This window comes from Schistocerca americana, chromosome 11 (assembly GCF_021461395.2).
Source record: "Schistocerca americana isolate TAMUIC-IGC-003095 chromosome 11, iqSchAmer2.1, whole genome shotgun sequence".
NCBI lineage: Eukaryota > Metazoa > Arthropoda > Insecta > Orthoptera > Acrididae > Schistocerca > Schistocerca americana.
The window spans coordinates 76,478,493-76,496,666 of record NC_060129.1 but is presented as its reverse complement, the minus strand read 5'-3'; the positions used below and the strand labels follow the sequence as shown (position 1 = coordinate 76,496,666).

Genomic DNA, 18,174 nt, shown 5'->3' with positions numbered 1-18,174 from the left:
TGCATCTGATAGTGCAACGGTGCTCCGTGGAAGTTATGCAGATTCTCCGCCGATTCATTGAGTTGACATACCCACTTGTGTGCAACCGGGCTCCACCAGACAAAGAACAGATCTGTCCAAGCTGTTCACAAAACTGAATGTGCCGAGGCGAACCTGCTAGTTTTTAATGCATAGATAACAGACACTCTGTAGCGATGAACGGTGTAGGGCCAGTCTGACCATTCGTCCGCACAACTGACATGACATACCGGTCTCTTGCAGCGGGTGTCAGTTTGATTTGGTAGGGCTGAGAAGCATTTTCTTGTGAACTGCAGCCACATTTTCTGATGTGTGGGCACATTTCAAATTATTATTTTTTTTATTTTTTATTTATTTATTTATTTATTTATTTATTTTTTACCAATCTTGTCTGACCCCGTTTTCAGACTAAGCATTGCATGGCACTATTTGCTGGCACTTTGACACCTTTAAACTTCAAACAAACTGACCACACTAATTCTACAGCCTTTGTTGTCATGCAACTTTCCACAATGAACACCCTCTGCTCTGCTGTCAATATCATCATCCCCTTTGCACTGTTCCACTGACATTGACACAGCCCCCACTATGCTCTCAACCACTGTGAATCATGTGGCAGGCGTACATGAGGTGTGCGCATCACAGGGTGTGGTTACATCTACATCTACATCCATACTCCGCAAGCCACCTGAGGTGTGTGGCAGAGGGTACCTTGAGTACCTCTATCAGTTCTCCCTTCTATTCCAGTCTCGTATTGTTCGTGGAAAGAAAGATTCTCAGTATGCCTCTGTGTGAGCTCTAATCTCTACGATTTTATCCTCGTGGTCTCTTCGCGAGATATACGTAGCAGGCAGCAATATACTGCTTTACTCCTCGATGAAGGTATTTTCTCGAAACTTCAACAACAGTCCGTACCGAACTACTGAGTGTCTCTCTTGCAGAGTCTTCCACTGGAGTTTATCTATCATCTCCGTAATGCTTTCACGATTACCAAATGATCCTGTAATGAAGTGCGCTGCTCTCCATCGAATCTTCTCTATCTCTTCTATCGACCCTATCTGGTACGGATCCCACACTGCTGAGCAATATTCGAGCAGTGGGCGAACAAGTGTAATGTAACCTACTTCCTTTGTTTTCGGACTGCATTTCTTTAGGATTCTACCAATGAATCTCAGGCTGGCATCTGCTTTACCGACGATTAATTTTATATGGTCATTCCATTTTAAATCACTCCTAATGCCTACTACCAGATAATTTATGGAATTAACTGCTTCCAGTTGCTGACCTGCTATTTTGTAGCTAAATGATAAAGGATCTTTCTTTCTATGTATTCGCAGCACATTGCACTTGTCTACATTGAGATTCAATTGCCATTCCCTGCACCATGCGTCAGTTCGTTGCTGATCCTCCTGCATTTCACTACAATTTTTCATTGTTACAACCTCTCGATATATCACAGCGTCATCCGCAGAAAGCCTCAGTGAACTTACAATGTTATCCACAAGGTCATTTATATATATTGTGAATAGCAACGGGCCTACGACACTCCCCTGTGGCACACCTGAAATCTCTCTTACTTCGGAAGACTTCTCTTCGTTGAGAATGACATGCTGCATTCTGTTATCTAGGAACTCGTACATTAACATCCAATCGTATGGGCCACTTTCATTTCCACCACACTATTGTATATTCCTCGATTCGTTACCCAAACTCACTAAGTAGGCTTCCGTGGGACAGCTTGGTCTGTCTTCAAGTGTTTGCCAGTTCAGTTCTTCTTACAAACAAAATTATTTTTAAATCTGAATTTTAATTGCCCATTTGATAGGGCACTCTCAGATTAATGAAGTGAGATATTTGTTTTATTGATACAGATTATGAGGGTCAGTAAAACACAAAGAATAAACAGAAATCCGGCAGCAACTCAGTAACTCTGCATGCTCAGTGGAAGCAGTCTGGCGGGCCAGGGCAGTCACATCGCTGCTGGAATACTGGTTATCCTTTGAGTTTTACTGTCTCTACACAGGTACTGATAAAACAAATATCGCAATAGATTAATTTGGGTGCACTCTACTGAATGAGTACACAAAATTCCACTTTAGAAGCTAGTTTCATTGTTAACGGGAAACAAACTGATGCTTTCCATCGACACTCTGCGACGCATAAACGACTTAGTGAGTACTATCTGTTTGGGCCGATTCTAACTACACAATGCAAAACCAAAATTACACGTTATCATATGAGAAGGAGCAAGGGGTTGTGATAAAAATTATAACCGAAATTTGGGTCACAAATACTGAAAGGTTTTTCCAAGAGTGATTGTTTTATGTGTAAACTTCAGCCACTGAGAGTCAATAAACTTTGATTGTATTTTGAAAGAGGATGCCAAGGTGAAAACTACAAAAATGTCAATATAGTGGTTCTATCAAGGGGAAAATCCCATAACACATACTTAACAACTGCAGGAATTATATATGACTTTATTAATAAAGTAATTCTCTCACATGTCACACACAAACTGATGCCTTTGTATTGAGTTGCATACATAAAATGTTTGACTTTGTTAGCAATTTTGAATTACAGTCACTGCAATTTTTCTAAATTTTAACTAGAAAGAGTGAATTTTCTTCAATAGTAGCATACGACTTACGCAACTAAACAATGTCTGAAGGTAAGTTTACACAGCCATAAAAATTGCATGCCGATAGCAATGTATTTCAGCAACATTGTCTGGCAACACTGCGGCCACACGAATTGTAGCCACATGTACTGCAACAATACAGGCCACTACCGCCAGCAAATATTTGCAGCAAGACATTTCCGGCCCAAATGTGTTTACAGAGGGACCACATTATTGCGTATTGCCACAAAATAGACAAACAAGGAACTGAGTGCGACTCTACTGCTTCTACAACATACAAGGAATCAAGTTAGAAAGAATGAGAAAAAATTCACTTCGTGGATGCATTATTTTTTAAATAAGCAAAATGCTTTAGAAAATTAAACTAATGAACTGATAACAGTTCCCGAATTTTACCAGAATATCATAACAATTTTGTATTTCTCATACAAGCAATTGGTCCAGTAACTGTTAAAACTGATACAAAAATGAGAGAGCGTATACCAATCAAAAGCCAGCTGGCGATCATCCTTTGGTTTTTAGCTACTGCTGATTTGTACAGAAGTTTAATGTACGTCTCTGAATTGATCAATAAACCTCTTGTCCCCATAGGTATGCAATGCTTCCTACTTCAGACATGCCTCGAGAAAGATGAAACACATGGCAGAAAATGCAAATCGTGTGGATTCCTATGTGACTTTATTGCCTCAGATTAGGCACAGGTTTGAAGACGTTGCAATTTTTTGTACGTTTCACGAAGTACGATTCTGAGCTCAATGGCAACTTCTTACTGTTTTTTCATACTGCAGTCTGTGTAGCCATTACCATCAACACCCCATAACTGACAGTAGATTAATCACATTTATGAAATTTTTGTTTGTCCAGTTTTCCATGACTGTAAATGACAACATCCCAACAACTAAGAAGACAGATGGCTACATGTACACACACAGACTTTCAAAGAAAAGTGAAAGGGCATTGTTTTCATTCAGACACGCAATTGCAGCACTGCTGGTGTGGCCAAGTAGGAAACAAAGGTGAGAGGGAAGTGTCTACAGACAACAATAGAGGTAAACATTTTCCAGGCTCTGTGAACATCACTGGCAATCCCACGGCAATGTGTCAGCAATTACTCACAAAAGCTTGCAAAATCAGCATACTGCCCAGTCATACTGCAAAATTGTCGTCTACTTCAGCCACAATGTAACAATGTTGATGGCGACGCTACTGCCGTGAAATATAAGATAAGATATGGCCCATATAAATATGCCTTAATGTTTAACACGTCTCACTTTTTACATCTACATCCATCTACATCAATTCTCTGCAAACCACTGCGACGTGCATGGCAAAGGATGTCCCATTGTACCAGCTAGTAGGGTTTCTTCCTGTTCCATTCACATATGGAGCACAGGACGAATGATTGATTGAATGCTTCTGTGCATGCAGTAATTACTCTAATCTTCACAATCCCTATGTGAGCAATACATTGCAGTTGCAGTACATTTCTAGAGTCATCATTTATAGCTGATTCTTGAAACTTTAACAAATTTTCTCAGGGAAGTTTACATCTATCTTCACGAGTCTTCCAGTTCAGTCCTTCAGTACCATTGTGACACTCTCCCACAGACCAAACAAACCTGTGGCCATTCATGCCACCCTTCTCTGTACACGTTCAATATCGCTTGTTAGTCCCATTTGGTACAGGTCCCACACACTTGAGCAATATTCTAGGATGGATTTGTAAGCGTCTCTTTTGTAGACTGATTGCACTTCTCCAGTTTTCTAGCAATAAACCGAAATCTGCCACCTGCTTGACTCACGACTGCACCTACGCAATCATGCCATTTCATATCCCTACGAAGCGTTACACACGAGTCTTTGTATGAGTTGTCCAATTCCAAATGTGACTCAGTGATACTATAGTCATAGGCTACCACATTTTTTCATTTTGTGGAGTGCAGAATTTTACATTTTTGAACATTTAAGCAAGTTGCCAATCTCTGCATGTCTGAAAACTTATCAAGATCTAACTGAACATTTATGCAGCTACTTTCAGACAGAACTTCATTTTAGATAACTGCATCATCTGCAAAGAGTCTGAGGTTTCTGCTGGAAAGTGAAATAATTTGTAAATTATAGATTTTACAGGTTCCATTGTGAAACTAACAAGATAATGAAAATTTTATATTTTAATCCTTTCTACTCAATTTAGTAGATAGCACAATTTTGTTGATGCTAGAAACACACAATAGGTGGTATCACCAGTGCATTGTTTCTCGATTTGAACTGAGTGTGTGTGTGTGTGTGTGTGTGTGTGTGTGTGTGTGTGTGAGGGGGGGGGGGGGGGGGGGGAGAGCACTATCCTGCTATCCTGAGTGCTAGCTGTCTGTACAATCATACAAGGTTACCCAGATGAAGTAACTACACAATCCATTTAAGAGAAACTCCTTTCACATTCACTGGATGATACTGCATTTGTACCTAAAGTGTGCTCGAGAGGAAGTAGTATAATTGAGAACTTATTTTCCTGAAGATAGTGACAGAAACCATGAGTTCCTTCTGTTTCATTAAAGTGAAATTTGCAGGCCAACTTCCTAATTCCAGCTTCACCAAATATCAGATGCTTCCAGGAGTTTCTGGCCAATACTCGCAATCTAAAATCTTTGTGTATTCAGGCAAATCGACATCATCTCCTTGATGCAGACACCTTCCAACTGCTCCTTTCTGAATTTTATAAAAGTCCCTGCTGGAATATGCCAACTCAGACAAATTCCTAGGTGTAACACTTTATAGGAATATGAAATGGAATGATCATATAGGTGCAGTCACGGGTAAAGCAGGTGATCGATTTTGATTTACTGGCATAATACTGAGGAGGTGGAATCAGTCTACAAAGAAGAAGACTGTTTGCCAAACATTCGTGTGAACTGTTATGGAATATTGCTCAGTTGTTTGGGAGCCATGCCAGATAGGACTAACAGGGGAGATTAAACGTATACAGAAGGGGGCAGCTCGAATGGTCACAGGTTTGTTTGATCTGTGGGAGACTGTCACAGAGATACAGAAGGCACTGAACTGGAAGACTCTTGAAGATAGATGTAAACCATCCTGAGAAAGCCTGTTGACAAAGATTCAAGAACTGACTTTAGATGGCCCTAGGAATATACAAAAACTCCCTACATGTCACTCACATAGGGATCGTGAGGATAAGATCGGAATAATAACCGCAAGCACAGAGGCATTCAAACAATCACTCTTGCCGTGCTCCATATGTAAATGGAACGGGATGAGACCCTGATAACTTGTACAGTGGGACATACTGTCTGCCAGGTACATCACGGTTTGCAGAGTATGGATGTTGATGTAGAAATCTTCTGAAGCTCTTGGGTATTACCTTAAATGACAATGAGTCATGTCCTCTCTTAATATTTAGCATTTGAATAAGATTGCAAAATTTATTCCTGCTACAGAGGGAGATATGGTACTTACTTTGAATGAATACCGTATTTACTCGAATCTAAGCCGCACTCAAATGTACGCCACACCTGAAAAATGAGACTCGAAATTAAGGAAAAAAAATTTTCCCAAATCTAAGCCGCACCTGAAATTTGAGACTTGAAATTCAAGGGGAGAGATAAGTTTTAGGCCGCACCTCCAAATCATAACAAAGTTGGTCCACTGTAATATGAGACACAATTTAGGTCAAATGAATGACGATACAGCTACAGTAGTTTGGTTTGAGCCGTAAGCTTAGCAGTTAAGCTTTACCAGGTAGCCATTGCTGTGCGTCAGGTGCTCCGTCCGTATTTATACGGGTACCCTTCCTTTTTCACGTGCTTCGTCTGGTTTGAATTGATTGCTTACTTTTCTTTGATCTGATAAGTGCCGTTCTCTATGTTATAGGTGTTTACATCACTTTAAGCTGAAAATGCATTACTGTACTGTGTCATGCACTGTTTGTCGCATTCTGATAATGAGTGCTTACGGCCTGTTACCGCTCGCGGCACGGCTTGCTTTTGTGCGCTCTGCCACCGCTTTTTTAAAAAAAAAAAAAAAAGAGATAGCAGCAAACACGAAAGAATACCCCCAAAAAGTCTTGCCAGTCGGATTTTCGTAGTACACTGAAATGCTGCTACATTCGAAGATGAACAATATGGAATTTGTATTTCCTTCGTTGGATAATGTATGAAAATGCAGTGCTCGAAACTCAGGGCGGAGAAAAAAAGCTCGTCTTCCACCTTTTTTTAAATGTATTTACTGATGCAGAGGTTTTGGCACCAGTATTTATCTTTGTGCCTGCAAAGCACGATTGTGTAGCGCCTACATATATTTGACGGCAGAAGTTAGTTGTGGCGGCACCTACCAACATTTTTCAGAACTTCCCCTTACTTTACACCCGATTCTAAACCGCAGGCGGTTTTTTGGATTACAAAAACCGGAAAAAAAGTGCAGCTTAGATTTGAGGAAATACGGTAACAATTCATTTCAACAATTACTCAATTTAGATTTATTTTTAAAGGTCTTACGAAGAGCTTGAGGAAAAGCAACAAACGTCAGAGGGAAGTGGGCGGGGAGGGGGGGGGGGGGGGGGGGGGGGGGGGGGGGGTTGTGAGTAGAACCAGACGATTTGCCATTTGTGTGGAAAAATTGTACTGTAACTGGCCCCGGTAGTACGAGACATAACCTGTACCCCAGACTGTGAGGCGACTCGCAGGGAAGAAGAGGCAGGTGCGGAGCGAGCAGGGACACTACAGTAGACACACACACAGACAGACCCACCTGCCAGCGAAGTTGACGGCGAGGCGCTGGGCTGTGCGGCGCACCTCACGCGGGAACTCGTCGTCGGCGCTCAGGCGGTTGTACCAGGGCTGCAGGTAGTCCCGCAGCACCAGCGCCAGCACCTCCTGCAGCGTCTCGTCCACCGCCTGCGCGCCCGTTATGCGCCTGTCCAGCCGGGGAGGCTCCCTCTGCGCCGCCTGCGACGCCGACACCACCTGCGGCGGCAGAACGGCGGTGACGAGACGAACTTTTCGTTCGGCAAAGGAACGGAGCTATTTCCCGGACCGGGACTCTAGCGTGGAGACTGCCGAGACGTAGTGACACGGGACAGTTGCACTTGCTATAATTCTACTCCTTAAAGAGTAGTTCTTACGAGTCAGCCACAACTCTACGACACCATTTTGAAAACTGAATATAAACTGCAGATCAATAATCTTTTATTGTATACACGTAAAGTAGTGTAAAAAAAAAAAAAAAAAATTACTTTATCATCAGAGGCCACCCTCACCCAATGCTGTCATGGAACCAATGGTGTTTATCTTTTACACCACTGTAAGTGTTCTGAAACTGGTCATGTACACAGTAGAAGATTGTGGATTAAGCAACTGTCCTGCAGTTTTTTTCATTTTTTGAAACAAACTTTACAAAATCTACCCCTTAAACTAAGAGTATTTTCTCCATTACAGTAAATCCTCAGTAATCAGAGCTCGGACAATCCGAGTCTCTGTTTAATCCGAGGTGGTAGACAGATGACTACTACATTAAGAAAGAAATCACAGATAAAATCGAAAATACACAAGATGAGGGTGTGACTAGTGGCCGAGTTGCTTGGGCATTAATTGCTTACAATCGTGCCCGCTTTAGCCACTATTAGTGTTTTACCTGCCGCCAGTCTAGCTGGTGCCTACTCGGGCCCACTGTTGTGCAGTGCTTAATCTCTCTCTCTCTCTCTCTCTCTCTCTCTCTCTCTCTCACACACACACACACACACACACACACACACACACACACACACACACACACACAAAAATCACAGTTTCAATACAGTAGAGCGTCGATTATCCGAATGTCGGTCAACTGAACGACCGCTTAACCGAACTGTGTACTTGCTCACACCTGTTACTCTCCCACCCTACCGTCCATCATCCCCTTCACTCCCAAACCAAGTTTCCCACAGTAGTCGCCGCACTGGCCACCGCTGCTTCTAATGGGGCCTTCACGAGGCGCTGCTGACCGGCCAAGCAGCCAGTCGCCGTGTTTCAACAATCGGCACACTTCTGTCGGCTCGGCACTGGCAGTAGAAGTAGCCGCAGTATCAAAGCTGTTCACAGCAACAGCTGCGCCAGCTTAGAGTTGGGGCGTGCCGCTCCGCGCAGTTTGAAGGATTCCGCACCCCTGAGAATAGCTTCTCAAGGTGCAAACATTCACCTTCTGTTCTGTGTTACGACCACTTGTGTGCTGCTGCGTGAAGAAGTGAACTTGACGATACAAAATGCTTAAACGTAAATGTGGTGTCCTTTCTATGAGGGACAAGTACGAGATTATTAAAAGGTTAGAAGAAGGTGAATCTGCAACCACTTTATCCAAAGAGTACAAGGTGGGAAAGTAGACAATTACGGATATAAAAAACAAAAGACGAGCATAGCGAATTTATAGCAAATTTATAGCTATGCTTGATTCTACTGATGGATCAACAAGCCGTAAAACTATGGAGCTCGCCACTAACACAGATCTAGATGATGCTGTTTACAAGTGGTTTACACAAAAGAGATCGGAAGGAGAACCTCCTTATTACAGCCCATGGATCAAGGCGTTATTGAGACTTTCAAACGATATTACAGGAAAGAATTGTTGCGTAAGTTATTGTTAGAAAGAGAAGAGGATGGAGAAGAAAGTCTCTTAAGAAATCATAAGAATATTGACTTGAAAGATGCGTCCTACATGATCAGCGCAGCATGGAATAGTGTAAAGGAAGAGAATTTGAAGAAAGCCTGGAATAAAATTTTTGGACACAGAAGAAAATTCACAAAGTACGATTGAAAATGACGAACAGAATGATATGTCCGAAATTCTCGGTATGCTAAAGGAAATAGATTGCCGCGAATGTGATGAAGAAGACGTTCACGAATGGATGAATATCGATGATGCAGATCCAGGACACCATATCATGCAGGACAGCGAGATTGTAAACGTCGTCACTGATAAAGATGACGCCGCCAGCATCTCATCAATCAGTGCTCCAGAAAGTGAAGATGAAAGTATACCAACAGCTTCTGAGGCGTTCACTTGTTTAGATACTGCCTTGTGATGGTTTGAAGCCCAAGATGAAAGTGACCAGTTTCAGATATCAGTAATGAAAAAAGTACGTGACTTAGCTGCTCGTAAGTGTGTAGGCTTGCTTAGACACACCAAAATAAAGGATTTTTTTAAACATTAATTTTGTATACTGTGTGTATTGTTCATGCAAAATGCGTATGTAATATGTATACATTTTTGTTTAAAAAACTGTGCCACATACTATATATTCCTACTGAAGTTGCCTTTGCATGTTACTTTGTAATACTAAAAGAGATGCCTGTTTTCATGACTAAATTTACTGTACAGTACTTCTTTTTGGCATATAAACATGTACAGTTCGATTATCCGAACAAACCAGTTTACTGATACCCATGTCCCCCAATTACTTCGGATAATCGACGCTCTACTGTATTTGAAAACTTGTACTAAAGGTTACAACGAGAAATAATAATATTATGAAGGGATACATTGCTACTCACCATATAGCACACATGTTGAGTTGCAGACAGAGACCAAAAAGACAATGAAACAAGTACGCTTTTGGCCAGAAAGACCTTCACCTGAATTAGCCGACACCTTATATGTGAAATCTTAAAATGTTTCATAGTCTTTTTGTAGTGTCTGTCTACATCTCAACATCTCTGCTAGTGAGCAGCAAACTATTCTTTTGATAATAGTGCCATTATTCTTTCCTGAACGTTCCATGTTTTATTCATTTCTCAACATAGTCACTCTGGTGAGAAAACATATTTTTGATGCATATAAGCAGGGTGAAGTGATGAATGAAAACTTGTACCAAGGCCAGGAGTCAAACCAGAGTATCTCGCTCGCTCGGCAGACGTGCTAAACACTACTCCACCCTGGCACATAGGTTCTGCAAACTGCACAGACTATGCTAGCAGGCCTCCCTCCTCAACCTAAATTCCCATTCGCCCCTCAGCCCACTCGGTATTTCCCATAAAATCGCAAAGTTTTGCAGTGGCTTTCCAAGTGTATCCGAACACCACCTCAGGGTGGAACGAAACGGGGGATCCTGCCTGAAACCCAGACATACGTGTATTAACCAAAATTGAGTACCAGAGATGTCTTCCGTAGGGTGGCGCAGTAGTTGGCGTATTTGCCCAGTGAACAGGAGAGCCGTGTTCATATCCCGGCCTCCGTACAACTTTTCTTTCGTCACTTCAGTCTGCTGATATAAACCATAGCTGTGTGAGACTCGAAAACGTCTCTGGTGCCATACAGTTTCATTTTACAGGGTGTATATGTGGACAAAGAAAAACAATTCCCAGATTTCCCGGTTAAAAATACATTCTCCCGGGTAAAAATACACTTTGTCCGAGTTAAATGACAGTATACTCTTCCTCGGCACTGTAAAACTCATCAATCCTTAGAATGTTTATGGTTTTATATACCGACTTAGAATTTCCCAGCACTCTAGACAATGAAACTCCCAGGAGAGGGGGTGGGGGATTGGGGGGGGGGGGGGGGCATGTACGTTGCATATTTTTGTATTACGAAGGCATAAATTCTAATTCCAACAAACACTGCATGTTACTTTCTGAAGCACTGAAATTGAGATTGCGATGGGCTTTTGTAAGGCAGCCATAGCTCGTGTCACTTGATCTCGCCCGCTGATGACAGCATAGAGCACGTGATGTAGTCAGCCAACAGCGAGATCACTCTTAACTAGAGCGAACACACAAATAAGAAAAGTTCATGGTTTGAATTAAGATACATCACACAAATGTGCCAGTAAAATTTTTAATAACGACATAAATGTGTGATCTGGGCTGGAAATTCTTCTAAATGGTTGTCCTCAAAGAGTTGATTTTTAAATGGAGTCGAACGCTTTGTGATTTAAGAAACTCATCGTACATAGTTCATCTTGCACAAAAGGAAATTTGCTTCGAATGTAACGCTTTTCAAACCACCATTCGCAATATTTTCTCACGACCTGTTAGAAATAGGTTCATTTCAGCAGTTGCAAGAGAGAGCCAGATAACAGGCGTCACCTCGTTTGCGCAGCTACGATGACGCAGGAAGGCTGTATGTTCGTACGTGTAAAAGATCTCATATTATGTCATAAAAGAAACAAGACATCAGAGGATACTACAAGAGCATCGGAAATTCGTGAACCACACTAAAATGCATAATTCGGCTTAAAGTGCACATTCATATGTCCATATTCGGATGTAAATTTTCTTGGAGTACCAGTACTGTATTATTTCATGTTTGGTTCTTTATTATGGTATAATGCCATACATGCACTTGAAATGTAGCGAACAGTCGAAACCCGCCAAGAGTGTGAAATTAAACACTTCGTTTCAAATAAACTGACTGCCTCAGCAGAAAAGATTAAAAGCCAAATCTCTTCAGCAAACTGACAAAAATAACTTCATTGTTCTGCAAGGCGATTAATGCTTGACTATCAGAAAAGTGGAAATAAAATCTGAAACTAATAACATATTTTAGCCTTCTGTTACTAAGCGAACGAATTTTAAATTCATTTGATAGCTCCCGGCCACAAAAATCCGTTTCATCATCATTTAACGTGAGAGCAATAAACGAAGACGAAACAACAACAATACTGAACGTAAACACGGGTCATGTGGAGACGACCCACCTCCCCACCACAATTCGGACTGCTCTGTGCATCAGCCCCAGATTTACTATATTTCCGAACCGGGACAATATTACGTAGTGGCGCCCAGCCACACTTCTGTAACCAGAAGTGGGACAAGATATTACTCATACGCGACTAAACTGCACTTGCACAAAAGCCCACCCGCAACTGCTCAAACGACTCTAAATAGTCGTCACGTCACGTTCATTGGAGGCAATGTGTTGTTATGAAGCATTGCATAGTCTTCCTAAGCCTTCGGCACACTGTGCTGTTGGCAGACGCTTGTATGAGCACTGCTTTTTTGTTGTATACGGGGCATTTCCTTTGCAACTTAAGTTTTATTATCGTTTTTTTCCCCTCATTTATTATTCTGCAGTAGCAGGACACAGTAATATCTTTTGTTTGAGTATTGGTTCTTACCAGTCAAATTCACAAAAATTTAACTGAAAACCAAAACATTGAAAAATTCCCGGGATTATAAAAAATTCCCAGGTTTTTCCCAGTTTTCTCCTGGATGAAAAAATTCCCGGGTTTATCCCGGATCTCCTGGGTCGTATACATCCTGTTTTAACATATTTCTCCAAACGAGAGACCAGTTTGTCGATACTGTTGTGGTAGAATGTTCCGCTTGGTCAATGGAGCCACAAGCTAACTTCCGCTTGCACCGCTTCCTCACTCTTGTAGTACAGTACTCAAAGGTAGTGATGAATTTTTGGAAACAGCTCAAAATCCTATAGAGCCAAGTCAGGACTATTATGTTGTTTGACGACAATGAGCCCCAGACTTCTGTTGCAGTGCTCATGTGTGGTCTGGCACTGTCATGCTGAAGGACACAGTGCTCCACGTACGAACAATTACACACTAAAAACCGCACACTGTTTACTGTTTCTCATGCACTGACACAGTAGTGTTATTCGCTGCCACTTCACACGTTACAATTCAGAGCACTCTAGTGGCAGAGGGCTGCAACTCGCATCAGCAAAGCAGCAAAGTTGGCCGAGTAGTATGTACGACACACAGTATACTTCAACCAATACTGAGTACACAATAAAATACTCGTAGGCATTACTTTTCAGCCGACCCTCGTACAAGTTCGATGGCATTTTGCGTGAAGAAGTCCGACAAAAGTGTGCCTGGATCTGTAGACAAACAGTTCACGGCTTTTGCAGTACAATAATGCACCTGCTCATACGCTGTTGCCTGCTCCTAAACTTCTGGCAAAAAAATTATACTGTAACACTGCCCCAACCCTCATTTTCTTTACACATGGCTGCATGTGACACTCTTCTGTCCCCAAAAATATTGAAAAGGGCTATCATTTTACAGGCACGTATGAGACTAGACTAAAACGTATCATTGAGTGAGCTAAAGAGCTACCCCACATATTGAGTTCCAAGAGTATTTCAGGGATCAGAAAAAGCACTGGCATAGACGGTTAATGTCTACTGGTGACTGTTCTGAAGGGCATAACATTGACGTAGCTGAATAAATAAATTTCTTTACTGATACAAACATTCCTGTTATTGTTCGAACTCACCTCGTATACCTGATCCTCAAATAATAACAGGCAAAATGTACAAAACTTGGGGCTAGAGCTGGTGGTGGTAGGGGTAGTGACAGATCTTTATTAAACAAATATTTACTGACAGTAATTAAATTTCAAAAAGTGTATTCAAATCGTGAGTTAATACTTTTGCCACTTGAATATATCAATGTGAGGGTTGGAACTTTAATAGTGGCAACTATTTGTTTACAGCGCGTACAAAATAGATATGCATTTCAAAGTTTTAATGACCTTCAAAGTAGTCGTCAGCATTGCGTATAAACCGTTGCCAGCGATGTGGAAGTTGTAGGATACACTTTGCAGTGCCAGCTGTGTCGACAGTTCAAGCAGTGCGTTCTATTGCCTGACAAATTTGTAGCAGTTCTTAAGAAAATGCCGTGAAGTGTTTCCTTCAGTTTAGAAATCGAGTTGAACTCACGAGGGCTTACGTCAGGGGAGTGCAGTATGTGCTATAGCACTTAGCAGCCCCATCAGTCAAACAAATCAGTAACAGCTTGAATCCACACGCTGTCCTGTAAAATGATGTTCAGATCCTGCAGAAAGTGTCATCACTGCTGTCTCTAAGCTGGTCGAAGGCTGTGTTCCAAAAATGAACGGCACAGAGAAAGAAGTGGTGACACTTTCTGCAGGACCTGGCCATCATTTTGCAGGACATTACGTACAGTGCAAGCTGTTACTGATTCGCTTGACTGATGGGGCTGCTAAGTGCTGTACCACCTACTGCACTCCCCTGACTTAAGCCCTCGTGAGTTCAACTCTATTTCCAAACTGAAGGAAACACTTCACGGCATTTGCTTCAGAACTGCTATAGATTCGTCAGGCAATAGACCGTGCCGCTCGAACTGTCAATACAACTGGCATTGCTGAGAGTATCCTCCGACTTCCACATCACTAGCAATGGATTATACGTATTGTTGGTGACTGCTTTGAAAGTCGCACTACAACTTTGAAACACTTATCTATTTTGTATGAGCTGTAAATAAATAGTTGCCACCTTAAAGTTCCAACACTTGTACTTTTAGTAAAATGGTTCAAAAATGGCTCTGAGCACAATGGGACTTAACTGCAATGGTCATCAGTTCCCTAGAACTTAGAACTACTTAAACCTAACTAACCTAAGGACATCACACACATCCGTGCCCGAGGCAGGATTCGAACCTGCGACCGTAGTGGTCGCGCGGTTCCGGACTGTAGCGCCTAGAACTGCTCGGCCACTCCGGCCAGCAGTAAAATGGTGTAAGTTAATTTGTGAACATTAAAGAGCATAATTACACAGAAAGGCTTAAACAGCTCTATTTTTATAAGATACAAGGGCATCGACACAATTGGTGACACACCCACTCCCTCGCACACTACAGACTCACCCTGGAGAGCCCTGGCCGGATGTCGTGCGAACGTCTCCTGTACAGGTCCGCCGTGTACTTGAGCGTCGCCTCCCAGTGCAGCAGGTAGAGCAGTGTGAGGCCTCTGCAACACGGAGCACGGCACACGTTATGCACTGAAAGCCACTGTACATCTCAGATTACAGGTTTGGCCGGCTTTGCGTTCGTCAAAGATCACACGACACTTGCAGGTAACATTCTATCAATGGTGCATGTTCGGAAAGTAAGTGCACTTTGACTATAACAGCTTTTTTATTTACGTTTTTAGGGTTGGCAACATTGAATGGTAGAGGGGATCCCCTGACCAGAAATAGCATCACAGGAGTATGTAAACTCATGTTGTTGTGTCCAGCTGTGAGAAAATGCCTGTAAGAAATCCCACCAAGTACGAGCCATGTGCTGTGAATCATCATCTACTTGCTGAAGGAATAACACATATCAAAATTTTTCCTCAGAATAAAACAGTTTACAGTGAAGGTGTTATGAACAGAATTAGACTGCTTAATAAGTGGTGTAGGGAATTTACTGGAGGCAGAACAAATCTTTATGACAAACAGATGAGGCGAGGACCTTCCATTTTGACTGATGAGTCAGCGCAAAAAATGGCGGAAACGGTTACTGGAGACTGCGCATTAACAGTGGATGAAATTTCTGCACGAAGGCCGCCGACTGAAAGTGGGTGAAATTTCTGCAACGTCTTCTCAACTCTCCAAAACACACATAAACGATACATTCACAGAAATGTTGGGATACGAGAAATTGTGGGTAAAGTAGGTCCCAAGGCAGCAGACAGAGCAGCACGAGACTAATCAGATCAGTAGTGCCTGCGAGTTTCTCTAGTGACCTGAATTGGAAGGTGAGGATTTTGTGAGATCTAGTTTGATTTGAGATGAAATGCAGGTAGCTCATTACACACTCGTGACAGACAGACAGTTGTTGCAGTGGTGATACACAAATTCCCCATCTGATAAAAAATTCAAAACCACAATTTCCAGCAAAGAAGTATGGCCTCGGTGTTTTGGTCGAATTTGTGCCTCAGTGAGGGATATTGTTAAGAGCCTAAAAAAAACTCAAAAGGAGCATTCATAACACAAGGAGGGGAATGCTGACTAGAGGAGTGTGCTTGTTGCACGATGGCAACCCGTCCTCGCACAGCCTCAGGCACTGAGGTGCTCTCGGATGCATTTAGTTGCGATGTTTTGAACTATTCCTCAAAATTTCCTCTTCTTGGCATTTTCATATTATCACCTTTTAACCTCCCTGAAACCATACAAGTGAGTCAGGGAGGAGAAGGGTAACAGGTGGTGGGGGAATGTAAAGTACTGTTGTGAGAATACAGGGATGAGGTGGAGAGAGGGTGGGGCAGCTAGGTGAGGTGCAATTGGGAGCAAGTCAGGGAGAGATGGGGGAGGAGTGGGGGATGGAGAGAAGTAAAATGTGTGTAGGTGGAATAGAGGTTTGTGTAGTACTGGAATGGAAGGGGCTGATAGGCGAGGATAATGACTAGCAAAGGCTGAGGCCAGTAGTGTTATGGAAACACTGGATATATTGCAGGGAGAGTTCCCACCTGCACAATTCAGAAAAGCTGGAGTTGGTAGGGAGGATTCAGATGGCACGGGCTGTGTAGCAGTCATTGAAATGAAGAATGTCGTGTTGGAGAGCATGCTCAACAACAGGGTGGTCCAGTTGTTTCTCGGCCACAGTTTGTCAGTGGCCATTCGTGCGGACAGACACCTTGTTGGTTGTCACGCCCACATAGAATGCAGTAAAGTGGCTACAGCTTCGCTTGAAGATCACAGGAATGATTTCACAGGTAGCCCTGCCTTTGATGGGATCAGTCACGTTAGTGACCGGAATGCAGTAGGTGGTGGCAGGAGGAATGTATGGGATAGGTCTTGCATCTATGTCTATTACACGGATATGAGCTGTGAAGCAAGGTATTGGGAGCAGCAGTTGTGCAGGGATGGATGAGGATATCTTGTAGTTTCAGTGGGTGGAGGAATACCACCCTGAGAGGAGTGGGAAGGATTTTCCACGGATTGAATATTTCTAGACATGCACGGCTTTGTATTGATGTTACAGGTGGTCACTTTCAACATCATCTGTAAATGTCTTTTACACTGTAAATAAATGGGAAGTCCATCGCAGCTCTTCATTTCTGTAATTTCACAGCATTTCCTTTACACTTACATGAACTACTTTTATCCACACGACCCTGTAGATGGGTAAATATTATGTACTATCCCAAACTCAGCATTAATGTAGTATAGAAGAGAGTGAAGTATCCTGCCATAAAAATCTTTGACTATCTGGTCAGTGATATCAAGAATTTAATAAACAGTAAAATTAACTTCAAACACAAACTAAAATCTTATCTGTTTGACAACTGTTGATACTTCATAGAAGAATTTATGAATGTGTAACGATACTGTGGTGAGAGAGAGAGAGAGAGAGAGAGAGAGAGAGAGAGAGAGAGAGAGAGAGAGAGAGGGAGGGATACACACTGTTTACAGGTAAAACATTTCACCAAAAAATAATGTAAATGGTCACGAGAATGTTACCACACTTTTTTGTTGAAAAAGCACAATACTACTGTAAAACTGATTTCTTTCACATCATAGTGGATGGTCACAATTATGATCCACCAAATATGCAAAAAATTCACCGACTTTGGGACGTGCACATCCTTACAATCAGCTGCTAATGCATTTACTTGCTAATGGTATTTGTGGTTAATGTGTAGTTCTTGGGGTTTTCAGTTCAGTTCACTGGTTTGTTCGATGCAGCTGACCGCGCTACTCTAACCTGCACAAACCTCTTCACTTGTGCATATCTCCTGCAGTTTACACCCATCTGAACCTGCTTACCGTATTCGGGCTTGGCCTCCCTC

The 18,174-nt window shown here is 42.3% G+C and overlaps 1 protein-coding gene across 3 annotated transcripts in view; it reads right to left on the bottom strand.

The window, feature by feature from the left end:
• Positions 1 to 18,174, bottom strand: part of LOC124553802 (sorting nexin-13-like) — a 419,627-nt gene that overhangs the window by 342,571 nt on the left and 58,882 nt on the right. For all 3 annotated transcript variants that reach the window (XM_047127777.1, XM_047127778.1, XM_047127779.1), the window contains exons 3-4: positions 15,267 to 15,369; positions 7,418 to 7,632 (exon numbers count right to left, since the gene is read on the bottom strand). In XM_047127777.1, the coding sequence (XP_046983733.1) occupies positions 7,418 to 7,632; positions 15,267 to 15,369 (318 nt within the window). The remainder of the gene's footprint in view (positions 1 to 7,417; positions 7,633 to 15,266; positions 15,370 to 18,174) is intronic.